Source organism: Anser brachyrhynchus (assembly GCF_964034855.1).
Source record: "Anser brachyrhynchus genome assembly, chromosome: 15".
NCBI classification, from domain to species: domain Eukaryota; kingdom Metazoa; phylum Chordata; class Aves; order Anseriformes; family Anatidae; genus Anser; species Anser brachyrhynchus.
The window spans coordinates 17,196,528-17,224,244 of NC_137733.1; the positions used below are offsets into that span (position 1 = coordinate 17,196,528).

General features: G+C 58.6%; 1 protein-coding gene across 1 annotated transcript in view; it reads left to right on the forward strand.

The window, feature by feature from the left end:
- Positions 1-1,205: 1,205 nt before the first annotated feature.
- Positions 1,206-27,717, forward strand: part of CACNG3 (calcium voltage-gated channel auxiliary subunit gamma 3) — a 29,776-nt gene continuing 3,264 nt past the window's right edge. Inside the window, exons 1-3 of the mRNA XM_080556133.1 lie at positions 1,206-1,316; positions 1,394-1,627; positions 26,884-26,967. Of these exons, the coding sequence (XP_080412259.1) occupies positions 1,417-1,627; positions 26,884-26,967 (295 nt within the window). The 5' untranslated portion in view covers positions 1,206-1,316; positions 1,394-1,416. The remainder of the gene's footprint in view (positions 1,317-1,393; positions 1,628-26,883; positions 26,968-27,717) is intronic.

Consider the following 27,717-nt stretch of genomic DNA (forward strand, 5'->3'; position numbering starts at 1 on the left):
TGATTCAGCTTGGGTGGATGCTTCTGGCCATGATCCCTAAGTGCCTGTCCTCCTCCTCCTCCTCCTCTTCAGAGATCGATGTCCATCCTCCCATCCCGCTGAGGGCTGCTGCTCTCCAGACAGAAATGCTGGAAAAGCACAAGCTGCTGGAGCGATGGCCTTCAGAGTCAGCAAAGGCAGCGAGCAGGGCAGAGGGCTCATGGCGGAGTAGGAGAATGAAGCCGGGCAGTCAGCACAGCCCGTGCGCTACATGCGCTGGGGAGAAATAGTGTGGCGTTGTAATTAAAATGCCCTACCTAATGAGTACACACAAAGGAGGTAATTTAATGTTGAGAAGGGTACTTAATTTCCACACTACTTAATTTCTCAGTACCTCATTTTTGGTAACCTTCATAATTTTCTGTTTGCGTTTTGAGAGTAAATAACTAGTATTTACAAGTAAGTGCATACAAATGAGAGCTGTAGGAGTGCACACTATCAGGTAAATCATACGCTTTCCTGTCTCACCCGCAGCCCTTAAAAGAGTTTTAATTCAAGAGGTGGATATGTTATAGGGCTTATTTGAAAGGTCGCATGAGTCATAAGCTCATCCAACTGCCTGCAAAATCGTTTGAGAGCGATGCGGAGCTAGCGGCGAGCCAGAGGGTTTAGCAGAAGCGGTGTGGGGCCCCCCGGGATGTGCCTGCTCACGGTCCCCGCTCCGGGCCGCCCCCGCCACGGCCCGGCCCGGCGCTGGGAACCGGCCTCGGGCCGGGGCACCCCGGGGCGCCCGCGGCGGGGCCCCCGACGGGTGCGGGCGCAGCGGGGCCGTGCGGCCCCCAGCCCCTGCAGCCTCCCGCGGAGCTCCCAGCGCGGAGGGGAGAAGCGGGGGGCGGCGGGGACCGCGGAGCCGGGCTGCCCCGGCCGGGGGTGGCGGCGGGGGGGTGACGCCGGGGGGTGGCACCGGGGGGTGTAGGGGGGTGAGGGGGGCGGGGGCTGCCCCGCCCGGCGCCGGCCCCCCTCCCGCCCGCCCCGGGGCAGTCCCCGCCCGGTCCCCGCCCGGTGCCGGCCCCCCCCGGGCGGCGGTTTCCCGGCGGCGCGGCCCCCCCGCGGCCCGCCCTCCCTCCGCTGCCCCCCGCCCCCGCCGCCCCCCGCGGATGCCTTGGCCGGGCGGCGCGGGGGAGGCGCCGGGAGAGGCGCCGCGCTGCCGGCCGCGGGCGCACGGCGGAGCCGCTCCGCTCCGCGCCCCGCTCCGCGCCCCGCTCCGCCCGGGCCATGCCGGCCGGGCGCCCGGGGGCTCGGCGGCCCCGAGCAGCGCCGCCGCGGGGCCCCGGCTCGCCGCGGGCCGCGGGGGCATGAGGCGCCGAGCGCGGAGCGCGGCGGCGGGCGGCGGCGCCGGCCCTTCCCCTGCGAGCCGCCGCCGTAGGATGAAGCAGCATGAGGATGTGTGACAGAGGCGTCCAGATGCTCATCACCACGGTGGGAGCCTTCGCAGCCTTCAGCCTGATGACCATCGCCGTGGGCACCGACTACTGGCTCTACTCGCGCGGCGTGTGCAGGACTAAGTCCACCGGCGACAACGACACGAGCCGCAAGAACGAGGAGGTGATGACCCACTCGGGGCTCTGGAGGACGTGCTGCCTGGAAGGTACCGACCGCCCGCCGGCCGCCCCGCCGCCCCCGGCCGCTCGCCGGGGCCCTGCCCAGCCCAGAAGTTCGGGGGAGGGCGGGGGCGCCCCGGGACCCCCAGCGCCGGGCCCCGCGCCCCCCGGGCGGAGCTCCCCCGGCCGCCGGCCCCTGCCCACGCAGGAGGGGCTCGGGGGGGGCCCGGCGCGGCCGGGGGGAAACTTTCTCGGTGGCTCCCGCACACGCAGGACGCGGGGTGCCGGGGGCGGCGGGGAGCGGGGCTGGCTGCGGGCAGCCGCGGTGCCTGCCCCGAGCGGCGCGGTGCGGGTGCGGGTGCGGGTGCCCGCTGTCAGCGCGGCGCGCCTCGGGCTGAGCGGCCACAGGTCCCGCTCCGGGCCCCGGGGCTCGCCTTGGCGCGGGTCGGTCGGCGGGCACGTCCCCGCAGCCGGTCCCCAGCGAGGGCTCTGCAGGCACCGGGTGCAGCCGGCGGTCCTGCAGCCCGGCCCCAGCGGCGTGCCAGCCCTTCCCCTCGGAGCAGCAGAGCGGGGCAAGGCGTCCTGCTGCCGCCCCACCGCCGCTTCTCCCTCCGTCCCTCGGGGACTGCGCCCCACGCCCCGCCTGGGCTGCCCCACGGCCAGGCTGCTCCGCCACGGCTGCCCCACGGCCGGGCTCCCACCTGCCCGCCCTCGCAGCTTCACCCCGCTGCCTTGGCCCTGCTGCAGCAGCACCCCGCTGGAGAGGCTGCTGCGGTGGTCCTGCAGCACAGACCCCTGCTCGGGGGGCGGTTGCAGCCCAAAGTTCCTGGCTGAGATTTACACGAGCAACAGCAGGCAGGGCTTAACCGCGAGCCTGAGTGGAGCCTGGGTGCTGGTACCTGTGCAGCAAAAAATGGCCGATGGAATCACCCTGGGCGTTAAGTTCTAACATCAATGGCAGCAGTTGGTGGCCTGCAAGCTAACGGGGAGCTGTGGCCCTGGTGGTGTCAGGCTCCCCCGCCCCGGAGCAGCGCCTGACGGCGGGGGCCAGCGAGCCGTGGCAGCTGAGCTGCGCCTGCCACATCGGAAAGTTCTCGGTGAGTCACGGCCCCAGATGCAGAAATCTCCTGCCTGTTCCTGGTGCTCAATCCTAGACCCGGTGAAGTCAATCGGGGCTTTCTTATTGATTCAAGGAGGTTTTGGATCATGCTCTAATTCCATAATAAATAATTGGAGATAATCTGTCTCCCTTCTCAGGCTGAGGGAACAGAGGAGGCAGCAGACAGGGCTGTGAGAGATGGGATCACTGGAGGCATGAGTAATTTCCAAAATTCGTATTTTTGCTGGCTGTGGGTTTTTTTCAGTGGATGCTTTATGTTTCCCTCACTGCCATAAATCACTGCTTTGGAAGAAGCTGGTGCAACCCTGGTCTCTTGGGCACAGCATGCTCAGGAAAGGGCTTAACGGTGCCGTGCCGGAGCTTGGAGCTGAATCACAGGTCAGTGCCCCAAGCCTGGGCACAGGGCAGGGAGCAGCGGGGATGCACCCACTGCGGGGCTCATCCCTGCCCGCTGCTGGCTGTCCCTCGTGGGCCGGGCAGGAGCGGGTGCAGAGCTCTGCACAGGGCCGTGCTGGTGCTGCGCATGGGCACAGGCTCTGGCATCCCTTGCGTGTGGCTGCAGAGTGCGGGCGGGCAGTGGGGGCGCCCAGTCGAGATCTGGGCAGAGGGGTCCCACCCGGAACCACCCCACCACCACCCCACACCACCCCGTGCTCAGCGGAGCGTGTGAGGCCACCTACCCTGGTGCTGGGGCCACGCAGTGCCACTCGCCACCCCCCAGGTGTTGCTGGAAAGTGGCCGCATGCCTCGGGCTGTAAGCCGAGGCGGTGCTGGGGCAGCCACCCTCCCCGCAGGGCTGGGCTCCCCCAGCAAGGGCCGTTCCTGCAGCCGCTCGCCCTGCCATGGGGAGCGGGATCTGCGTGGGGCGCACGCCAGGGGTCCTCAGGGCAGCAGGTCGTGGGCCTGCTGCTGGCTGGGCCCCGGATGGCTGCGTGCTGCTTGTATCTGGCTGGAGAACCGGGAGCGTTGCACTCCATCATCCTGAGCTGGGAGTGACTCTGGTCGGTGGAGAGGGCCCATTCTCCCAGCGTGCAGGCTGCTTTGAGCGCTGAGCAGAGCCTCTGCTCTTTGGGAAGCGCCTGGGCCTTGAGATTTCCACCCCCAACAGGGGTTTAACGTGTGCTGCGACGAAGGAATTAGATGGAGAGCTCCGTTCCCTCGTCTGGCTGAGTGTTGAGAGCAAATTATTAAAATGACCAAAGCGAGCGTTGGGTGCTCGCTACGTGGCAGCTGCTCTTTAAATACATGTCAGTCACACACGCAGTGCCTGCGTGGGAGCGCCTCGCATCACGTGGCCCTACAAAGCCCATGGGCAAAAGCGGATATGAATGAAGCCGCAGCAGACCTCTGTAGAGACACCCACGCTGGAAAACAAATTGGTGATTGACTTGGTACCTGGAGTCAAGGCAGGTGTTCACAGACGGCTGTGCTAGGACAGCCTTTGTTTTAAATTGCAGTGTTTGGGTTGTAACGATCACTTTTCTGATAGGCAAATACTTCGCAGCTACCTTATTGTACTTCCCACCCAAACGAGACAGAGGCAGGTTGCTGGTGCCCTGTGGCTCTGTCACACACCGTTTTCTTTGGCTTCCTTTTTGGCACAGAAGGTAGGGAGCTATGCCGAACTTTGGGGATGCTGAAGTTGAGAAATTGCTGTTTAGGCTTGTGTTGTTTTAGGCAAATAAAAGAACTTTGGTTTTCATCAAACTTAATTAAATTCAGCATCATTAAACACTGGGAGCTTCCTCAGGCTCCCTGCTGCACGGTGCAGCTTGGGACTGGCTCCATGGCACCATGTGGGCATGGAACAGGCAGAGGCAGCGGGAGGATCCGGCCGGGGCTGTGTGAAATGCGGGGTTTTGAAGATGATGTGGTGCTTTCTCTTTCCTCCTCCGTCAGAACTGGCAGGAATAAAGTGCTCTGTCATTTCTGGAGAACCACGAGCGCTGCTCAGCTGCCTCCCGGTGGATACTCCGGCATCCTTCTGTCCTGTCTGTCCTCCTGTCCTGCCAGCCCATCCGTGCTTTGGCCCCCTTGACGGGGGCTTGGGGCAGTTTTAGAGGATGTGTCTGCAGGGCCGTTCCTCAGCCGCGCTGTGCCTCAGGCCTGGACCGTCCCCGCTCCCCGCAGCAGCAGGAGCACGGTGTGTGCCAGCGGTTCATTCTCTCTGCTGACCTCAGAGAACTTTTCCTGGTTTTTTTTTTGTTTGTTTGTTTGCTTGTTTTTTGTGGAACCTGTCTAGGTTTTAAATATTATTGCAGGTGCTGTGAGTGGACGGCAGAGGCAGGGCTGGGACCTGCACACCCCAGAGCCGTTCCCAGAGTGCCGTCACCTCGAGCGAGTCCCCCCCTGCTCCTGCGTCCCAGCCCCTGGGCAGCCGCGGCACCGGCACGGTGCTGGGAACAAACGAGCTTCGCTCCTGCTCCCCTCTGGCAAGGCTCACAGCTTCCTGCTCTGCCTTCTCTTCTGTGTAACTCCTACTAATTTTCCTAACTTTCTTTGAACATAAAGATTAATCTGTGATATTTAAGCCTCGCTTAGCCACACAAGCCATTTATCCTTATTTCTGCCTGTTCTTAATAGTGGTACACCGGTGGGTACATCTTCATCCCGTTTAGCTCCAGCATCTCCCTGGAGCTCATGCTGGTGGTTATCCAGCACCACCCCAAGTCCTTTCCATGCTGCTGCCTGTCAGGACGTCATCTCCAACACTGGAACTACAACTTGTTCTCCTAGATGGAAAGCCTTGGACTAGGCTGTATAAAAACAGCCCTTGCTAAATGAGCCCACCGTACAGAGCTGCCAGATTGCCCCATGCACCTGGCCCACCTCCATCATTCATTGGTACGCCAGTCAGGCATTCCTTCGCCATTTGCACCTTTTATCCACAATTAATTCATGTTATCATTAATAAAGACATTGTTATAGCTCAACACTGTTCTAGTAACAGATCCCATGTACAAATATCCCACTGGAAAACAATTTATAATCTCTGCAATCTGCTTGCCAGTCCCTTTAGTAAAGTGCTGTTGATTCTGCATAATGCTATTCTTTTACTTTTTCAGGAGAGCTAAATCAAATAGCTTGTGGAGCTCTAAATGTATTATGATAATGGCTTCCTTTATCAACTAAATTGGTAACCGTAACAAGAAAAATGTATGATGTTTGATGGATCTATTTTCCATGAGGCTGTTAGCCATTTATCACATCCCCTGGCTCCTCCCTGCTCCTGCCTCCGTGCACTAACCCAGAGCTGACACTGAGTAATCCGCTTCCTACCATTGCCATCCCTTGTGATGACCAGCGCAGTCTAATTAAACATTTACCAGCTTTTCCCGTCTTCCAGAAATTCACCAAAATGCCAAGATTTATTAAAATCCATTTTAGATCTATTGTTTAAGACCTTAGGCTGTTCTACTAATGCTCTTGGGACAAAGTTCTTTGGTCCTACCGATTTCATGTTTACACTCACTAGTCTGTTTAGCATCCTCCCTAATCCCCGATGGGATACGGGAGCCTATTTGTCTCCAGGTACAGGACAGAAGTATGCGATGAATAAATAATTGTGTCACTTCTGCTTCGTGACTGAGTGTTGTACCGGCCTCATCTAGTACTGAATTTACACCAGTGGTGAGGCTCCTTTCTTCTAACACATCTAAAGAGTCCTCCTTGTTTTGCTTAAAGCTTTTGGTTGCAGATTTATTTTAACTGATCCCAGTGGCTTCTACCAATATCAGAAGTCCTGATTTTTGATTGTTTAATTGCAATGTTGAGTTCCTCTCCTCGGCAGGTCTGGCAGAAGCTTGGGGTGTCAGGGAGGCATCCTGCCATAGCTCCCAAGCCACAGGCGTGGCTCTGGGTTGACATTTTTCCCGCAGTCAGTTGTGCCCGTGTTTGCTTTTGGCTCTGCTGAGCTGAGCTGGTTCGCCGCGAAGGCGTTAAATTGGGCTGCAAGCAGCTGCGCCTGGACGGCCACCAGCTCTTTGCCTGCTTCCAGCTCCTCTCAGTCCCTCTGAATGAGGCCAAGCAGAGAATTTCCCCAAGGTGACAGCAATATTGTTTCTGTTAGAAAGTTATTATCTTTAATTTTTAAAAGCGCCAAGCAAATGTCCCTGAGATTGCAATCATCCATGATAGAGCGCTTTTTCTCGCTACTCATTATAGGTGGGTATTTAAGGAGCTGCTCATCCTGTTCCTCTGTCTGGTTGGTGTCTGTAATAGATTCTCATCAACAACCCGTCCTGCAATCTAACACTTCTCCGTGGCGCTCGCGGTCCGGCTCCGCTGCGCTGCCAGCAGCGCTGGTGCTGGCGTCTCCGGTGCAGCTCCAAGCGCTTTTTGCTCAGCCATGCCGGCATCCTGGGCACGTGGCGGCTCCGTGTCACCGCAGGGGCAGCCCCAGTGAGCGTGTGTCCTCTCTGCTCCGCCCTGTGCAGGCAATGCACGGGGAGCCGGGAAAGCCAGAGGTGCAAGGAGGGACCGCGCGGGTCGGGGAGCATCGGCATGGGCTGGAGGAGATGGACGGGGAGACGGGACAGTGTAAGGGCATGGGAGGGCTGGGGAGGATGAGTGGAGTGACAGTGTCCTCTTCCGCACAGTATGAGGATGAGGAAGCATCAAATTAAACTGTGTTATAGAAATTAAATAACAGAGGCACCTAAGATTACAGCGATGGGTGAAGGTGAGGAGGGCACAGTCACCCATCTGAGATGACCTGAGGAAATCGCCATGCCACAGGCTTAGCCACCCTTCCCTCCTGCCCCAGAAAGCCTCTCCACACAGAACAGCACTGAGCACGGGCAGGACACGCACCCGGCGCTGGGGTCAGTTGTGGCGCTGGGGTCAAAACAGGACAGGACAAATGCATCGAGCATGGGGTCAGCAATCTGCGTGTGATGCCCCAGGTGTCACCTCTGACTTGGGGAATCCCTAAACTTTGGCTTGGTGGAGAATGTGTTGAATAGGCATTAATTACTGTCATCTAATGGAGATGGAAGTCAGGCTGCACCTCTGGCCTGCTCCAGCCCCATGTGCCTGTGGCATGTGGCCAAATGCCAAGAGCCATAAAAAATCCTCCTGGACGGAGCTGGGCCCACGCTGCCTGCCAGCCAGCGCTGCGCTTTCAGGCAGCTGTGCAGCCACATCTCACTGATGGTTTGAAGGTACCCAGAGCTGTGCCTCGGCTCGCTCCCACCAGCTCTGCTTTGAGGAATTGGCGCATGGGACAGCGGGTGCAGAATTTACCCTTGTGGGATGCTGCAGCGTTTGTCAGGACAAAAATCCCATCGTCCGGGGCGGTGTAGGGAGCTAGCTCCCACATTGCCTGTGAGCAGCACGTGATGAGTAAAATGTATGCTGCAAACAGCTCAGAAACAGGCATTTTACTGCTGCATAGGCGTGGTGCAGAGTCTGTCATCTCAAGAGCTGTTACTGTTTAATAGAGGTGGAAGTCTGAATCTGAATGAGGCTCAAGTGTTGTTTTTTTCCATGCAAGGTCACTATCTCCATTATGGCTGTAAATAATTAGGGGTGGCTAATGAAGGCTGAAAGCCGGAGCGCTGGGGCTGGTGGCTGGGGAGCGCGGCCGTGGCGGGGAGAGGCCGCCCCGCTGGCCGGATCCTGCCCGCTGCCTGGGATGGCATCGCTGGCACCGTGTGCACGGGGACCGGGGAGAGCAGCGGCGATGCTTGGCTCCATCGCCTGGAGTTACACGGCTCTGGCAAATCACTTCTCTTTGCAGGAGCTTTTTGCCTGTCATAGTGCGCAGGTAGGCACGGTCTGGGTGGATTCATTGGTGCTGGTCTCACACAGCTCCCAGGAGGCGCACAGCACCCTCACCGCTGGTCCCGGGGCTGCAGACCCCTCGCCGGTCACTGGCACAGCCCGGCCACGCCGCGCTCCGTGGCACCGCCGGCACCTCTCAGCAGTGCAGGGTGAGGGGCCAGGCGCAGAGACCTGCGAGCCCCCGCGATTGCCCGTGCTCTTTGGGATGGGATGAGGGGAACCAGCCATGGTGTTAAACTTGCTCAGTGCTTCTTGCGTCTCGGTGGTTAGTTTTCACATGGATCTCACCATGGATTTTTAATGAACACGAGGTGCACTTCATAAATAGACATCAACCTCCTTTTCCAGGAAGATCAAAATTGCTCTTATCGTTCTATAGCTGGATTAACCCATACATGCGGGGTGGCATGCGGCAGGCCGGGCTGCATCCCTGGCTCACCTTGCCGACGAGGTCTGTGCCTGATGGAGGCGCACTGGCAGGGTGCAGGTGTGGCGTATCCGCTGCTAGGAATGCACGCCCGCACCTGAGGGTGCCTCAGAGATGCCCAAGGGGAGGCGCCCACCCCACTCACGGAGCCACTGGGACACACCACAGGCAGCCAGCGGGGACGTGCCACAGCGTGCGAGCAGCGGGTGCGCGCTCGGTGGGGGGTTCCCCGCACCCATGGGTGCTGGGAGGAACCGGGGCGCTCTGCCCACCTTCTCCCCTGCTCCGACCTTGGTAAGGGCTGGAACTGTGCTACGGCATCTAAAAGTCACTTTCATTGTTTACATGACCCTTGGAAGAGGATTGCAGTTGGTGCTTGGCTGCACTTTGGCGTGAGGCTTGGTGTTGAGATGGAGGCTCCCGCATCCCCTTCTAGGGGCTCGCTGGGGGCTCCACTCTGGCTTGCACTTGAGCTTAGCACCACGAGGTTTTGTTGCTTTTTTTCTGAAGGATAAGCACCCTGGGGAGCACAGCCGTGTTGCCATTCATTTCATGCAGTCCTCCAGCACGGGCTGTAATGAGCCACGGCTCGCTCTGGGGGAACGCAGCAGCGGGCGTCTCGAGATATTTCTTTGATTAAGAAGACACCTGCTGTGGTAAAGAATGACAGTGCCTGGGTGACAACTGGTGTCTTCTCTTGGCTCATGTGCATCGGCGGGGCTCTGTGCGGCTCTGCAGAGAGGAGAGGTTTCAGAACGGTGCTGAGGAGCGAGCACGAGCACGCTGCCTCACCGCGCCGGGGATCTGTTACACAACCGCGAGTGCAAACACTGCTCGTGTCACGGGCTGCCAGGCTCGGCCCTGGTGACTCAGGGGCGCTTCATACATTTTCTTATCTGGCATTTGTGTTACCTTTTAACCATCTGCTTTCAGCAGATATTTAACAGTATTTTTCAAAATAGGAAGTTCAGGCCAGGTATGCTCCGTGCTTTGAGCTGTCCGATGTGCTTTGGTCTGGTTATATTGGAGACAATCTGCAGAACATCAGCTTCTCTTGGACATCTTCTGAATCAGAGGCACATCGTGTGACCAGCGGTGCACCAGCGCTTGGGCACAGGATTTCCTAGCCAAAATTATTGAGCACTGGCTGCCCTTGCCAGCTCTGGGCCCTCGTCTGTCCGAGGTAGGAGGGGATGCAAGGCAGCAGCTGCCTGAGGAGCGCTCCCGTGAGTGAATGCCTGCTCGTTCATCACCACAGCAGCACGGTGACAAAGTGCTCTGATGGTAACTCGGTATTCTGCATTTGCCTACGTGCCACTGGCCGCCAGGCTCGCAGAGGCTGGTGCACGCTGCAGTCAAGGTGCACGCGTGGCTGTGGCTGCCAGGAATACTAATTCTGGAACTGCCGCGGTCCCTCCTCCACCCCTGCTGCTCTGGCCATGCTTTGGGGCTGCCCCCCTGTGCCGGGGCCGCGCCGTGCCATGGTCAGCTCGCCAAACGGAGCCCGGGTGGAGCAGTCCCATCGCAACAGGTCTTTGCTGCCGTTTGAAATGTGTGGTGTGACAGCTGAGATGTGTTTGTCTTCCTAACACTTGCAAAATTCGCTTGCACACTGGATGACTGCATTTGTCAGGCTTCAAAATATCCTTTTTTTTCATAGTCATCATGGAGAGAGGAAGGAGAAATTATTATGGCTGCTGAACAGGTAATATCGCATGATGATGTTCTCAGATATTGCCTGTTTCTTATCTCCTGACACCACAATCTACAGACAAACCTGGCGCTGTCGGGCTGCAAAGGATGCTCAGCTGTCACCACAGCGGGTTACTGGGAGCCACGTTGCTTTATCACACAGAGAGCAGGGCCACACTGCGATGGCAAGGCAGGCAGGGAAAGGCAGAGAGCAGGCAAGGAAAGCAGCCATGGGGCGCAGGAGCCCCACACCAGTGGTCCTGCTGCCTCTGGGCGTTGCTTTGTGCCACAAGGTTTGTGTTCCAAGGGCAGGGTTGGGCTGGGAGCAGGAGCCACGGCCCCGGGGCAGATCCCTGAGCTCCGGGAAGGTGAATGAGCAGCACAAGGCATGACTCAGGCTGTGGAAAGCACTAACAAAAGGCAGCATTTGAGGGTGACATTTGGGCTCGTGCCTTGCAAATGCTCACTCTTCCAGTTTATTTGGGGATTTGGTAATTGTCCCATAATTGTACCTTTACTCTCAATTCGTGCCTGGAACCATAAAGGGAGGGGAAAGCAACTCCCAAAGGGGTTACCAACAAGTGACTACCCTCTTAAAGTGTTCCTGATTTTAACTTCTTAAAATCAGCATTGCCTTATGCTGCTGGGACCTTGGTCGTGTCCTCCACACCCACTCCACAGCCCCCGGGCTGCCCCCTCCTTCCCTCCCCACAGGGCTGCTCCTTGGTCAGGAGGGAGCCCGGAGCAGACCCCCCCGTGCCAGGCTGGCCGGCGTTCGCCCAGGTTTTGGCAGCTGTCAGTGCTCCCGGGCAGCAGCAGCAGCAGCACATCGCACCACGCCGTCACACGAGCGATCGCAAGGGGCTGCGCGAGCCGCCTGCTGCCCTGCCGCTGGGCCTCCTGCTCCAGCCGGGCAAGGTGGCTGCCCCTTCCGCACACAGATGCCGTTTCCCTGTCGTCTTTGCGTGCTGTCCTCAGCCTGCGACAGCTCCAGCGTTGCCTTCGCAGCCAGTCGAGGCAGTGACTGCCACCAGGCTGTGCAGCAGCCTTGCCAAGCCCTCCATTTGCCGGCAGCAGCACGCCGCTCGCTCGGCCTTATCGCAGCACGGCAGCCGTGCAGAGCTGGGGAGACGTGGACGGGGGCAGCACCCCGGGGTCTCCCCGGGAGCAGGACTCGCCTCTCGCCCCCACCAGCCTGAGGTGCTGCCGGGAGTCAGTGGGCTGCGGACAGGCTGGCCGCCTCGTGCAGCCTCCTTCGATCCACTCCTGGGGAGTTTCTTCTCATTCCTCAGCATGCTCCAGCCAAAGAAGAAAGTGTTTTATCTGCATTAGTCTTTGGCCTTCCCTCCAACAGGAAAAGCTGAAGAGTAATCCTGCCTTTAATAGGATAGGAAAATGGCAATCCGAGGTGTGAGATCGCTTCGCCTGGGGGAGAGACAGGACGCGTATCTTCTGCCTCTGTCACCAAACAACTGAAGCACGCTCCAGTGAGGGCGTGGGGATGGCAATGAGACCCTGAGGGAGGTGGTGTGCATGCTCATCACATTCATTTTCAATAATAACCACTCTGCACATCGCCCAGCCTGCCCCGATCCCCGTTGCTGCTGTGCTAAGCGCGTGCCCCGCAGCTCGGCCAGGAGGATGCGGTGGGAAGGTCCCCGCAGGGGCTGCCGCGAGAGGGGCTCTCCTGGCTGAGCCCCAGCACCCGTGTAGACGCATGCCGTGTGGCTTCTGTGTTTGTCCCAGCTCTCTGACGGCTGAAGTGACAGACGTGTCAGCGCCTCCGCCGGGAGCCGCGTTCTCGCAGCCGCAGCCTGTCGGCACCGAGCGGGAGCTCTGCTCCCCGGGGAGCGAACGGCGCGTTGGGGTGTGCAGCGGGTGGCACTCTGCCTGCTGAAACGTGCGGTGCCCGCATCTGTCACCTGCTCTTGGTACGTCCGAGCTGGTGTCCGTCACCCTGCGGTTTGGTGCCAGCTCGGTGCTGGTAAAGCTGCAGCAGCTCGGCGCTCACATTGTGTACTGCGTGCTGCACCGCGAGGGTCTCGGGAGCGGTCCCGTTTCTTAAGCAAGGGGGTTTCAGGATACACGAGAGCAGACACTCAGAAATCATTTGCATTGTCAGTTTGGACAGATCTCATCCCCAGAACGAGCAACAAAGCAGGAAAAGCAGAATGTCCCATTGGCATCTGGGAGCTTTGTGCCGGGTTCTGGGTTTCATCTTAGCTAGCTCCTCTCGGGCTGTAGCAGCACCTGGCTGTGTGTCGTTTCAGCTCCTCTCATGCAGAACTTATTTCCAGGCCGGTGGTGAGAGCCCTGACACCCCAGCACAGACACTGGGGCTGGCCCCAAGCTGCACAGACTGCCCCAGCCCTGCAGCCCTGCCCTCGGGTGCAGCCTGGTGGCCTCCTCCAGCCCCAACCACCGCAGGTGCATCAGCAGGAGCGAGGGCAGGTGTGTGCCACGAGCACAAAGCAACACCCGGGCTGCTGAGCTGCAGCTGTGACAGACCCATTAAAAGTGCTGCCACAGGGCACTGCTCTCCCTGGAGGACGTGCGCCGTGAGCTGAGCGAGGCTGGGGGCAAAGCCGTGCTCCCTGTGCGAGCCTGAGCCGAGGGCAGGGGAAGGGACCTGCGGGAGCAGCACAGGTGGGGGCGGCTGCATCGGTGGGGGGCACAGCCCTGCTGCGCTCGGAGCCGATTCAAAACATCTCCTAGCTTCAACAGCAGTAGGGTGGGCTCTGGTGCGTGAATTAAGGCAAAGTGGGAAGGAAATGGAAAGCACTGGCACCAGCTGTGGAGCTGTCTGCTTGCCTGTGCTTCTCAGGGTCTTTTACATTTTCTTCCCTTCTTCCCCCCCTCCTCAAATCTATATCGGGTTGCTGCCTCTGAAAAGGGAAGAGCCGTGTGGGAGCTGGAATTGTTTCAAAGCCCTGCAGTTTCTCTAGCAAAATGCGCTGTGCTTTGAGGCGGCTTTGAGGCGCTGGGGGAAGCCGAGGCCCATTTGCAGTCAAGGTGAGTGCAGGAGCTGGGGGGCTCTGACTGCAGCGCTGGCCTGCAGGTGGGTGGGCAGAGCAGGAGGCTGAGGCAGCAAAATCCCATGTGCAGGCAGGAGAGGGAGGTGATCACCCAGGGTGGCTCAGGAAAGGTGCTCGTGGTGCCCTGGTGCCCCTCGAGTAACGGGCAGAGCACCCCCTGCTCCTGCAGCCCTCCCTGTCCCTGCTCCCCGGGCACCAAGCACGCCGCTGCTCGCACAGCTCAGAGGAGCATTGCCAGTGGCAAAATATTCCAGAATGTGGTGGGCTGGGACAAGTGCTATTCAATGGAAAGTGCTCTGAATTTTGGGGAACTTGGCTGTGCGCAGGAAGGTGCCTCTTTGTGGTTGTTTTTCCTTTCCCTGGCCCCGGGCGAAGGGACCAGCCGAGCCTCTGCTGCCCTTCACGAGCATTCCTGCTCCTGTGCCAGCAGCCGAGCAGTGCGATGCCCCCTGAGCTCCCTGAAACAAATAGGTTTTGATGGATGCAGTCCCTTTTAGTGCATCGGCTGAAAACTTCAAATATTTATATTGTTAGGGAGATGTGACAAGAAGTATATAAAAAAAAAAAAGCAGGTGTTTGAGTGGCAATCCTATATTTGAAGTTCAAGTACTTAGCTTCAAATCAGCACTATAAGAGAAAGAAAAAAGAAATTTAATATCATTTTTGCAAGGAAAACAACCTGCCAAGCATCCTCCCAGGCTAAATGTGCTTTAAAGATTGACTGTGTGGCTGTAAAAACTATTGATGAACTGTAAACATGAAAAGATCGCCCTGCTCGTGGCCTGTCAAAAGCATTAGGTTGGAAATGCTCTGTGCTCCGCTCCAGCATGACTCACCGAGTCCTGAGCAAATGTGTTTATTTGTAAAGATCCTTATTTCAGAAATAGTGACCTTTTTAATGCCTCGTGCAGTGAGCTCAAAAATTCTAAATTGCCTTTTGGCATCTTCCTAGTCTCGCTGAAGCTCTGACAGCGCTTTCCATGGCGATTTACATATTTTTAGCCTTGATAGTCTGTACTGTGTGACTCCTCTGAAAACTGATTTACTTTTCACAGCCCTCAAAATGCAGTTGGGCATCAGTGGCATGGGGCTGGGACCAGAGCGTGCAGGAAGGCAGGTGGGGAGCCGCGGTCCTGCCCACACTGGGAAGCACCAAAGCCTGGGGCCGTGATCCCTGGTGAGCTGACTGCTTGCTCTCACCCTGAAAATTGCCTGTCTCTGGGCCCACCTTCCCCTCTTAAATCTTGTTGCGGTTTTGCTGCTGGGCAGAGACCTCTCTTGGAAGGGGTGTGCTGTGCTGTGGGAACTGGGCTCTTCATGGTGCTCTGTCCCAGCCTTCTGCCTCTCAGAAACCTCGCCGTTTAACATCCGCCTCGAGCACACAGTGCTGTTAGCCGTGCATCCGAGCAGTCACTTCACCTTGAAATAGGGAAGAACCCTTTGGTGCTGTCACTCCGTGCTGTGGCGGGTGAAAACACCAGCTCAGCTCTCCCACCTTCACCAGGCTGCCCCAGCTCTGGCTCCCTGCTCGCCTGCGTGTCCCCAGCACCCCCGGCGTCCCCCTTTGGTGGCACCAAGGCAAGTGGTTACCAGCGGCCTCGCTCACCCCACCCCTCGGCCCCTGTTTGTGGTCCTTGTTTTGGGTGTCCTGTCATTGCTCACCATGTGTGATGATGGGAACAACATCCCGTCCAGCGGAGGTCTGACTGCAGCGACCTCCAGGTACTGGGCTGGGGACCCCCAGGGGCTGGGGCGGGACCCCCAGGGGCTGGGGCGGGACCCCCAGGGGCTGGGGCAGGACCCCTGGCAGAGCTGATCCCCCCCCGAGCGCTGTGCAAGCCTCACTGCTAATTGCTCGCTCGGCTCTTTTGGCGTCTCTGAGCGCTGGGATGTGACTGCTGCATATGAAATGTCGCACTTGTTATAACAGTTATTTAACGTTTCTCCGTCCTGTGACTAACGCTTCTGCCGTTTTTGTCTAGGAACAGGAGATAGCATTGCTCCTTTTTGTTGTTGTTGTTCATCCTAATGCATCAGGGAAAGATGTTTTGATGGTTTTTCTACTGTTTGTTTGTGTCCTTTATCAGCGCTCTACAATTTTGAGTTGCTGATTTAAATTCAGAGTTATGAATATCTCCTTTCTTCTTTTTGTTGGGCATGTTTTTATTTTTACGGCTGTTTACATATTAACCAGGCAGCTTTTAAACTGGTGCAAACCCACATCTCCGTTATGAATTTGGGGGTAAAACGCTCTTAAATCATTCTCTATTCACAGCTGTGCTTTTATGTTTAAATCTATTCTCCGAACTGATTTGGCTTATAATTGTTTTCTGCTCTGTGAATTGGCCTTTAAAGCGCTGAGAATATATGTTAGTGCCTTGAACTTCACTCTGTTTGCCCATAAGAAGTGTAATCAAGCCACGATTCCTTGGACCTGAGCAGCAACTAGTTTTTAATTTTTTGATCCATTCCCCTTCAGCTGTCAACACAGTCTAAAATAGCGCTCCCTGTGTGAGATGCCATGCTTCAGAGCTATGAAATTGTCATTTATAGGTTTTTAGAAATTCAGAGGACATTTTAATACCGGCGAAGTGAAACCTCCAGCTTCCCATCATAATGCAGCTTTCTCTCCTACTTATTATAAATAGGTACTTAAGCAGCCTCTGGTATAATCTGTCCTCTGGTACAGCTCAGGGGGCTGAAGCAGACACCAGAGCTCCACAGCTTGTTCCTTCTCTTTATATTAATTCTGGTTAAACAAGTGGCCATTAATTCAGACAGGATCCTTTTTAGTTCTTTTTTTGATCCTTGTTTTTCCCACCTTGTCCTTTCTGAGTGGGTTTTTTCATTGATTTTTAGCATTCTGGTTGCACAGATCTCTCCATAGGGCTCAGAAATGCTACATGGGCCAATTGTACTCCAATAAACGAGCCAGTCCTGTCCCTTCCGTTTGTTATCCCAGCTTGCAGCCGTGATGTGCAGGCAATTAAAGGTCTGCCCTTTGCTTTCCTGACAAATTTTGCTCTCGCCACCTCGGTTTCACGCTGGAGGAGGATTTGTTTGTGCCCTGCTTCCTCCCTCCTGTTTTGCTGCTGGCTTCATGCCCTCTGCGGGGCTGGTCCTGGCTGGAGGGCGGGCGTGCAGATGCGAGCTGCTGTGTTCCACGCAGGCCCCAGGAGGATCACCCTGAGACGTGGCACAGAGATGGAAGGTGCCCCCTGAAGGGCTGCTTTCTGAGGAGCTGGGCAGCAGTCCGACCGGGGGCAGGCTCTGGGCATAGTCCTGAGTCCTGCGTGCAGCTCTGTAACGGCCGTGATGGGGAGAAATGGCTGTGAGCGTGGTGGAGCTGGGTTAGAGACGTGCAGCAATGAAGACCAAAAAGCTTCGCAGGGGAAGACCAAGGGAGAGAAAACAGCATGATTTGGTGCGTGGGATTTGTGTCCGAATAAGAGTAAGAAAGGGCGTGAGTTTCCATAAGTTAAATGAGAGTCCATTAAGGCAGCATAAATGATTGTGAGGAGCGGGACGGGGCGTGGGGAAGCAGAGCCCGGCATTAAGAGGAGCTGCAGGGCTGCCCGGGAGCAGCGGGTGGGTGCTGAGCCCAACCTTCCCGCTGGGCGGAGGGGCAGAAGCTCGATGGAGCATTGCAGTAACGGTGCCTGGTCCCATCTGCGGGGCTGACGGGGCTGCACGGCTTTCGGAGGTGGAAGCTGGGCCTCAAACCCTTGGCAGAGGCCAGAGGAGCGTGGGGCAGGCGGCAGAGCCGTGCTGGGCACCTCGGCTGCCAACAGCTGCCCCCAGGGGCCCTCAGCAGCCCCCCAGCCTGGGGTTGGATGTGGCCGGACAAGGGGATGGCATGGTTAAAGGATGAGGATGGGGCCTGGGGGTACGTGGCTGGCTCTGGTGGGGGGTCAGATGGGGCAGTTCCCTGCAGCGGCTGGGAAGGGGAAGGTGGGGGTAAGGGGGCTGAGATGAGCCCTCCTCCCCCGGGTCAGTGCAGAGATTCCCCCGCTGCCGGGTGGAAATACCTTCCCCAGTCCTGTTTGTAAAAAGCCTCATCATCCAGGAGTCTCCCGGGGCTGAGCTGGCCACCCCGGCTGCCAACAGCCAAAGACCAGGCTGAAAGCTCATCGGTTAACCCGCCTGAACCTGGTGTTTGTGAAACAAATGAGGGCTGGATCCTGTCCTGATGGTCCGTGCCTGTGCCTCGGGCAGGCCTAGCTCTGACTCCTGCCTGTCTCTTGCCATCAGTATCTCTGAGCTGGCGAACGAAAGATTATTTTTAAAAAAAATCCTAGAGTTGTATTAATTTAAAAGGATAAACCCAATCAGCAAAGCTCATTACTTTCTAGCACATGGCTTATTTACACTGATGCTGGTTGCACCAGCCCTCACTTTGCTATCGTAGGAATGTCAATTACATTTCAAAATAAAAATCAATGTTTATTTGCTGTTAAAGATGAAACAAGAAATGGCTTCCTCAGGAGTGCTGGGAGCTCCCCCAGCCTGCTCTCGGTGCTGGTGCCCTGTGCCCCAGGGGCTGCCCCAGCTGCCACGGGGGTTTCATGCCCCTGGTCCCCATCTCGCCCCTGCCCTGCTGCGCTGACCTCTGGGGGGGGAGCCCCCAGCCCCCAGCAGCTGCTTTCATTGCTGGGCATCTGCGGTCCTTGGTGAGCTCGGCTGATGGGAAGGAAACCCAGGGGAGCGTGGGGGTGACCTGAAAGGCAGCTCCGGTGCGTTACCTGATTACTTTTATAATGAGAAAACTAAAGCTGAACCCTCAAAGAGTGCTAGAAATTACCCATCCTTTTCAAACTTTTTTCCTCTATTATTCAGAATTGTTTTGCTTTTCTGAAGTGCCTTGTGTAGGTTGTAGCAACCCCACAGCTTCCAGAATGGGAGATGATGAGTCACTGTCAAAATGTAGATTTTTTTTTTCCCTTTTAGCAATGCTGAGGGAGTAAAGTCTGTGACATGCTGAGCGCTGGAGCATCCCTGGCTAAAACTGGCAGAAGTTCCCAGTCCACCCGTTGGTGCGAGAGCCTGGCCGTGCCCACAGCTGCCCCCGCGGGGATGCCTGGGCCCCCCCAGCTCCACCGCAGAGCTCTGGGCTCACCCCTCGGCGGGGTCTGTGCCGGGAGAGCTGCGTCTCCAGCTGGCGGGGGTCTGGCAGGGGGTTCATGCAGTTTGTCCTCGGGGTGTTCCCTGAAGGGAGGGGGCTGCAGAGTCCTGCTACGGGTGGCCCAGAGGGGGCTGCAGCATGTGGCAGAGCAGTTCTCTGTGTACCCCCAGCCCCTGAGTGCCCATGTTTGCCTCGCTGAGCTTCCCATGGCAGCGGGCACCAGGCCGGAGCATCCTACGGTCAGCCTTGGCTGGGGGGCATGAGCCTGGGCACCGCTCCCTGCCCCTTGAGCCGTGGGTCGCCGCCGCCCGGGGATGGGTCCTGCTGCACTTCTGCTGCACATGTTCCAGCTCCTGTCTGAAGCGGCGTCAGCGCCCGGCCGGCGCTGTAACCGCAAAGCCCGCCTCTGCCGCCTCCTTGCTGTTGCACTTGTTTAATTTGACTTGGGGTTTTTCCACTGTTTTTTTTTTTTAACCAGGAAAAAAAAATCCTTCAGAAAATGCATATCTGTGTAGGTGACTCTGCTGAGACACCAACCACCACCACAGAGAGGGGGAGAGGGTGTGAAAGAGACGGAGCCAGGTTCTGCGCCACCACCCCGCTGGGGATCTGGCGCGGGGCCACCGCGGGGAGGTGCTGGGGGGGAAGCTGGTCCTGGGGGGAGCTGGTGTCCTGCTGCTGGGGCAGCAATCGGGGAACCCATCCCAACCCGCAAGGAGCAGAGGGAGTTTTCCAGCCATCGCACGTGCTTCGTCTTAATTTAACTTCTTGCCAGTGAAGTTTGTGCAAGCAGATGCGTTGTGAAGAGGTGACAGCCCGTGATCCGAGGGACCACGAAGCTGATCTCGTGGTGGGGGCAGGTTGCTCACCTGAGTCCCCAAGGCTGCCATGGCTCTGGGAGCAGAACAAGCTCCAGCTGAGCAAACGCCTTCCCAAGGCAGCTGCATTCAGCAGCATCCTCGGATCAAGCAGCTCTTCCAGCTGGGTTGCCCTCGCCCCTGGTTTGAGGAGCCTGTAACAGCCCCACGGCCTTCCCTTCCCTTCCCCGAGCTGCTTGTGTTGCGTTTGAAACCCGTCTGTGCTGAAGAGGTAGCGGTGAGGAGGTGAGCGCTGTGCTGGGCTTTGTTTCAGAGGAGCTGGGGGCGGCAGGCTGCCTGCGGGCGCCGTTGCTCACATCCAGCTCTTGGGGAGAGGGGAGCAGCCCAGGGGTGCCCCCGGGCTTGGGGTGACTGGCAGTGGAGCGAGGGCTGGGCAGACTCTGCCGTGCTGGGGCATTACCCTGTGTGAGGGCGCAGCGGCCCTAACCTTGGTCTGTCCCCACCGCTTAAATCGGGAGCGCTGGGCGGTTTGCAGGGAAAGTCGAAAGTCGGGCAGATGGTGTGGGCTCAGCCCGGTCTGGCGGCAGCATGGTGCTTATGGGGGCTGAGAGCCCCTCGCCAGGACAGGAGCGGAGCCCTGCAGTAGCTGCTCGGTGCCACCGACCCGTGCCGTGGCAGCTTTGTCCCTGCGGTGGTGGCCGGGTCCCACGCAGCCCTGAGCGCCCGAGGTTTGCAGCTCCACAGCAGGGACCTTGTGCAAACAGCCTCGGGATCCCTTGCGGAGCGGGAAGCTGGGGAAGGATAAAGATGAATTTCTTTCCAACTCTCCAGGCATCTGGGAGGTGGGTGGAAGGTAAAAAAAGATGAGCCTTGAAGTTTTAATTCCTTAGAGATATTTAGGTACCTTGCTCTTGTTACTCGAGGGAGCTGAGTGCCTGAGCTCATAACCCAGCACTTTGTAGCCGAGCTTTGACCTCTGCTTCTCCAGTGGATGTTAAATTTCGGAGAACTTTGGGCACAGTGGCCACACCACTTGCTCCATGCAGATTAGGCCTGATAAGTTGTCGTTTGGACAGCCGTTCCTGTAGACCATGACTCATGAGACAACTTGCCTGAGCTTACCAGGACGTGCCAAGAGCCGAGGTCTGAAATTTGACCTTGCAGGAGGGCTGAACTCACAGATGGGGATGGCAGGCATTCTGCTGTCATTTAGGAAAGGTGTTAGCTCATCTCCCCAGGTCTTAGTTCCCACACTGAGGGAGCAGCAACAGCCAGAATAGTGCCTGAAAAGCGTTTCACTGGATGAGAAGTAATGAGATTTTTAGAACCAAAACTAGAGCCTTTTAGTCTTTTGGCTTTCCAGGTTGCGATCAATATTCTTGGCTGTATTTCCACCGTCAGCATCGTGAAAATCATAGTTCTGTCGCAAACCCCTCCTTCCCCTTCCCTCCCCCCTCCAATAACCCTCCCTAGGGGAAAGTGCTTTGAGGGGAAAAAGACCTGAGATAAAATCAATTAATTGCCTTTGCATTCTCTGATAAATGCAGTGCAGAGAGTACGTACTTCGCAATACAAATGAACTAAAGCAGCAGCAACAAAAGCCTGCTGAAAGGAAACATGACCCCATAAGAGCAGCCTGCTCCGGGTGCCAGGCAGGTGTTGGTGGTGTCCGGGGGCAGCTCGGGGTGCTCCGACCTGATGGGGTGAGAGGGACGGAGGAATCCTGCAGAGGGTGGAAAGGAGCCCGGCAGGGGGGAAGGGGATGGATGCCTTTTCAAAGTGAGTGAATGCAAAATGTGTTATTTGAGTTCATCTCCTCCAAATTAAACGTTACCTAAAAGGCAGGGCTGTAGTGAGGCTGGAGTAAACAGGCAGATACGCTCTGTGCAGCTGGTGATCCAGTTCTCATGTACCGTGTTTTCACGTGAAGTGTCCTGCAAGGTTCCTCAGCTGGAGAGGGCTTCCCTGCCCTGCCTGGGGACACTGGGGGCACCCCTGCAGCTGCCCACCCAAGGGTGCCCCTGGATTAAAGCAGTGCCATTAAATCAAGACCGTGAACCGAAGCTCACTGGTGGTGCAGAACATGAACAAATGCTTCTTGCGGACTTCCACGGGCTTTCCGTGAGGCTGAGCAGAGAGGGGAGGAGCAGACAACTTGGGGCAGGTGGCACTCGGTCAGCAGCAAGGCTGGGGATGCTCGTGCTGCCCCAAGCCCCCACAGGGTGCCCAAAATGATGCATCCTCCCGGGCCCAGAGGAGCAGGAGGGCAGGACCTGCTCAGGCGCCCCCCACCCCGGCTGCTCCCCCGACTCCTGCAGCTGCTGCCCCCCCTGCGCCACTCATCCATCACTTCCATGGCTGGCTGGGCTCCTCCAGCACCACAGAGGGGCAGGGAGCTGCTCTGTGCCCTCTTACACAGCGGAGGCTTCAAAACAGCCTGCACGGGGAGCGCGGAGCAGAGCTGCTGAAGGACACGCTCCTGGGGGCCGGCCTGGCCCAGCGCCGCGGTGAACTCATCCGCAGAGGGCATGATTCATCCGGAGCTCGCCCTGCTCAGTACATCTCGGACACTCAGTGCCAGCGTATTTTACTGCTGTTGGCTGCTGTTAGGCTTCCATGTGCCCAGCCCTGGGGGGTGCTCCTCCTGCCCTCGGTGCGGCCGCGGGGCTGTGCAGCCGGCGTCTGGCTGCTGCGGGGCTGTGCGCGGGTTGGGTGCAGGGGAGCAGCGAGCTCTGCAGCCGTGACTCCCTCCTGCAGGAGGGACTGAAGGAGAGCAAAGCAAGCCGGCAGCAGGGAGGGCAATGTAATACCGCAAAGGATTAACTTGCTGGCTTCACGGCTGGCTCTCCTCCAGCTGCCTCAAACCTTTTTTCCCCAGGCTCCTCACCACTGCCTGTTGGCTGGGCACCGTCCACGCCTGTTTGCACATCTGGGGGGCACGGAGCATGCACTTGCATGGGGAGAGTTGGGCTTGCTCACAGTCCTGTGTGATGGATGTGCCCCGTGGGTTAGTGAGAAGGCAAGGAGGATCTGGTTATTCGGCACGGAAAGATGCAATGGGAGAAGCTGGCCAGTGCCAGAGCAGGCAAGCGGAGGCTCTGGAGCAGGGCTGTGCAAGTCACAGTGAGAGGAGCCAGCTGCCAAACAGCCCAGGCTCTGGGCAGGGAAGCGCAGCGATAAGCTAAGTTGGCTAATCGGGATTCACACTGACAGGGAGAGAAAATTACCCAGATCCACCACAGAGGCGGCTAAGCGGGGAATGGATAACCACAGCAGTGTTCTGCCTTTGCTCCAGCTCCCCCAGCCAGCAGATGAATTAAAGCCCAGGTGGTGTGACTCACGCACGCGGAGCAGGGTCACTTTGCCAGCACGGGCATCAGCTGTGGAAATGCCAGGCCAGCGGGCTGGGCTGAGCCCAGCACCCCCAGAGCAGCCCCTGCCCAGCAGCAGCTCGCCCGTTCCTCCTGCAGCGAGAGGAGCCCAGCCTCAGGGAACGTGGGTGGTGTCGGGGAGGCAGCTGTACCCCGAGCAGCCCCTCGGCAGCGGCGCTGCGCTGGGTGCCGTGCATGGGCCGGGGCTGAGCCTGCAGCAAGCCAGGAGAGCGTCCCGGTGAGTCCCAGGCTCGTCCTGCCCCGGTGCTCTGGCAGGGGCTGGAGGTTTCTGGGGGTGGGTGCCCAGCACTGCCCCCCACTGCAGCCCTGCCGAAGGAAAAGTGGGCAGGGGGCTCCGGAGGTCCGACAAAACCCAAACCCTCTTCCCTTACACCCGCGGGGCTCTCGTTAGCAGGGCTCCAGATCTAAAACCGGGAGAAAGCCCCGAATTTCGAGTTGTCTCCAGGTGGGCTCAGGGCGCGTGGAGCCCCGCGGTGCGAGCAGCCCCCCCCGGAGCCCCCCCCCGGGCCCCCTCCTGCAGCCCCCGGCCGGGAGCGCGCTGGGGCTGCGGCGGGGCTCGCTGCGGTGGAAGCCCGGCGGTGAGTGTGAGTGTGAGTGTGTGGTGTGAGTGTGTGTGGGGTGTGTGGGGGGGTGGGGTGTGCTTGGAGCCCGGGCATTTGTTTGGAGCTGGGGCGTTCTCTGCGCGCCAGGTGAGCGCGCGGTCGCCGTGGTAACGAGCATCGGGAGCGAGCATCGGGAGCGAAGGACCCGAAATAAATGTCGGGGCGCGAAGGGGATGCGGCGGGGCCGGTGCGAGCCCCGAGGGCAGCGCCCGGGGGTGCGGGGGGAGCTGCCCTGACCCTCCGGGGGGGGGGGGGGGCTCCCTTGGCCCGGGGCTGGGGCAGATTTTGGCAAACCTGCTGCAGGGCGGGGGGCTGGCTGGGGAGGAGCATCGCGAGCCCCATGAGCGCTGCCCCTAAACAAGCCTCTAGACGTGCAGGTTGCAGGCAGGAGCTGCTGTTCAGTCCTGCAGCTGAGCTAAGGCTCTGTTCCTCCGCTGGGGAAGTCACTGCTCAAAAAAATATATTTTTTATCTCTGTGGCAGTCAGAGTGTTTCGGTGGGACAGGCAGCGCTGAAGGAGAGGTTGCACATCCCAGCTGGGAGCAGCAGGCGTAGCTCCCCTGCAGGTGCTTTGCATCCCAGGCTGAGCAGCGTGACCCCTGCCATGGCGTCCTGCAGCTGGGGGCTGCATCCGAGACTTGGTCTCCAAACTCCTTTCCCACGTGGCACCAAGGGAACGTTTTCTCTTGTTAATCAGGTAATGAGTGCTGGCCACATGACCCTGCCAAGAAGGTTATTTCAGAGGGAAATGTCCCTGTCTTGCGAGCCAGTGCACTTGGAAGAGATCCTGTACCACCCTGCACGGGGCTTCCCTTGCTAAAGGGAGCTTTGCAACCACTGCAGCTCAGGGGCAGCAAACTGGCGCAGCACAGTGCGGGCGGTGGGCTTGGCTGGTGCCGAGACAGAGCAAGGACCTGCCCCTGGCTGGGTGACAGCTGGGGAGGAAAGGGGGAGATCTGGGGGGTAGCTTGGGGTGCCTGGGGCAGAGCCTGGCTGGCGGGTACGGGGAGAGGGTTGGAGAAGGTGAGTGGAAAGCCAGGAGCAGGGGAGGAGGAGGAGGAGGAAGGCTGTGCCGAGGCTGCTGTCCTCGCCGTGCCCGGTGCCTCCCCACCCGTTCGTGCTGCCCGTTCTCAGCCTCCCCAGCGACCGCAGTTCCCAAAGCAACGGGAGCAGGCGCTTCTCCCTCCGATGCCGTGTCTCTGCTTGGATGACAGCTTGCCACCTCCAGAGCTTCATCTCTAGGCTTTAATTGATGCCTGTCATGATGCTCAGCTCCCCCGAGCTGGTGCTGGAGAGCAGACTGACGGTGTGCTGCTGGGGATGCTGTGCGGGATGGCTCCTCTCGCCCAGCGCCCTGTCCCCCAGCAGCACATCCCACGAGAGAGGGGACACAGGCAGCGTGGCCTGACTGCGTGGCCTGGTGCTGCTGTCACATAGAGCTGCTCCCATCGAGCTGCTGTGGGCTGGAAAAGCCATCACCAAAGGTGGACGAGGTGGACGCGGCCCTTCTGAGAGGGATGGGGCAGGGGAGAGGAGCAGCGCAACTTGCAATGGCTTGTGGCAAGACAAAAGTAGGTGGCACACCAATACAAGCGGGGGACAAGTCCCCAGGACCTGCACCACTGCAGTGCGCGGGTGTGAGATGTTTGCTGGCAGGGCCACTGCTGCCATCTGTCCCACACCAAGCTCTGTGTGAGTGTTGGCAGCTTTGTGGAAGAGCCATAACCCGAATGGGATGGCAAGAGGGATCCCTCCCACCTCAGCCTGCCCTGACACCTCGGGGAAGTCATGCTCTGTGCCTCTGTTTACCCATTTATGATGTCAAGGACAACATTTGTCAATGCTGCAGAGAAAGCACCGTGCATTCCCTTGCACTTGTTTGCTGCTTGCTCTGGAGAAGGCAGCTCTGAGAGTCCTGCAGACAGGAACCACGGCAGCTGCCCGGACCCTGGAGGCGCTGCGGTCCCACCCAGCCCGGTGTGCACCGAGCCCTGAGCTGTCCCCAGCAGCGCTCGGTGCCTTGGCGGGCTGCCACGGGGAGCAGGATCTCAGCATCCACAGGCGGGGAAGGGCTGCATCCATCAAAACAAATCCATAAGCGCAACCGGGCATAGCCAGATTTTTTTTTTGTTTTAATGCCTTTAATTTGCCTCTGACTGCACATCGGAAGCACACGGACCAGGCAGCTGGATGGATGAGCAGAAACAGTAAAGGAGAGCGACCGTTCACTGCCAGTCCCTTCTGCAGGCTGCCCCACCAACACGTGTGACCTGTCAGGATCTGCCCTCTGTGGACACCCCTGTGCTGTCCCCATTCTCTTCCTGCAGCGTGACCGAGTCCCCAGTGCATCACCTGGCTGAGCCGGGCTCGTCCTTGGCTTTCTCCTTTCATGGCACAACTGCACCACTTTGGCACAGGAGAGAGCCGGGCCCTAAAGCACAGCGAAGAGAAAGCCAAAGCAAACAGGCGTTCAAAGGCAAAATGCTTTTGTTTTGCTTCAGAGCCAGGAGGGGGGAAAATCAGGAAAAAAAAAAAAAAAAAAAGAGGCTTTTTTTCCCAAATGCTAAGTGGGAGGCCATCAGATGCCAGAGCATCTGTCTCCTTCCCCAGGGCTTCCAGGCAGCGCTGCCGGTGCCCACCACAGCGGGGCTGCGCTCGGCCCCCGCTCTGGGTTTTGGGTGCGGGAGGAGGGGGGCAGCAGGCGTGGGGCTGTGGGGTGTGGGGGTGTGGGGCCGTGCCGTGGGGCGGGTGGCTCAGCCTTGGCACTCGCCTGTGATGCTGGTGCTTACCCATGGCGTGCGTGTGTGTACCCGCGTGTGCCTGCAGTGCAGGGCTGCGTGAAGCGGGCTGGAGCTAGGTAAGGCCAGGTCTCCCCGGCGGCTCTGCCTTCTCCAGCATCTGCTGCAGTTGCCAGCGTCCCAGGCACAAAGCAGAGCTGAGAAGCAGCAGGGAATGGAAAGCAGGCGAGAAACCTGCTGTAGTAATTTAGATGAAGTTACCCATGCCTCCAAAATTCACATCTCCAGAGTCAATCTGTGCCCCAGGTGTTGTTATTGGGCACACAGGGGCAGGCAGCCGCTGCTGGTGGGTGCTGCTGGTGAGGGGTCGTGCTGCCCTTCGCTGCAGGCTGCTCCTGCGCACCACCTGCCAGCAGCACTGGCTCTGCAGGGGGGATCGCAGCAGGAGGGCAACACCGAGGCTCACGGGTACCCCCGGGGTGGGGGGGCTGTGGCTGGGGTCACTGGGCAGCCCCGTGCAGCGCTGCCCCCAGCACAGTGGGATCTGAAGGCTTCCCGGCTTGTGTCTCCTCAGGAACCTTCCGAGGAGTGTGCAAGAAAATCGACCACTTCCCCGAGGACGCGGATTACGAGCAGGACACGGCCGAGTATCTCCTCCGTGAGTCCACTTCTGTGCGCCGCCCCCGAGCCCCGTCCCCAGCAGCCCCCCAGCGGCCCCCAGCTGGCAGGAGGCCGAGGGGTGGCAGCCCCGGCTCCCCCCACGGCGGCACCCACCCGAGCACACACACAGAGGGGCACGGGCACTGCCCAGCCTGCCCGCAAACACGGGGACAGGCTGAAAGGTCTGCACGGCAGAAGGGCGCCTTTAACACCTACATGTCCAAGGAAGGAGGAATGAGGCAGCGGGTGCAGGCGGCAGCCTCGGAGGCACTGACGTCTCCGGGCTGGCTCAGCTGCTGACACCCCGGGGGAAGGGACCCCGGCACCCCCTGCCCCTCGTGCCAGGGCTGCTGCTGCTCCGGGTGCTGCGCTGAGCTCCCCGTCCTGTGGCGCTCTGCGGGGAGCCATCGGCTCTGCTCACCCAGCTAGGAGGGGAATGTGCCGAACGGAATTGGCTTGCAATTTTAGGAGCTGAGCATTTAAGATCTTCTCCCACCCCCTCCCACAGTTAAAACAAAAAGTCTATTTTAAAGCCCCCGGAATGGCATTTTAATGGGGCTTTTGTATCTCTGTGCTTTTAATAAGGGCCCTAAGAGAGGGATGAGAGCCCAAACCAAGGCACGGTGTATTTTAGGTGCCTTTGCTTTAGCAGCAGGTAGTGATTTGCTGCATTAATTGTTCGTTGCAGTCAGTTTGGAAGCTGAACTTCTGATAGGGCAAGTAGGAAAGACCCTTCCCTGCATAGCTC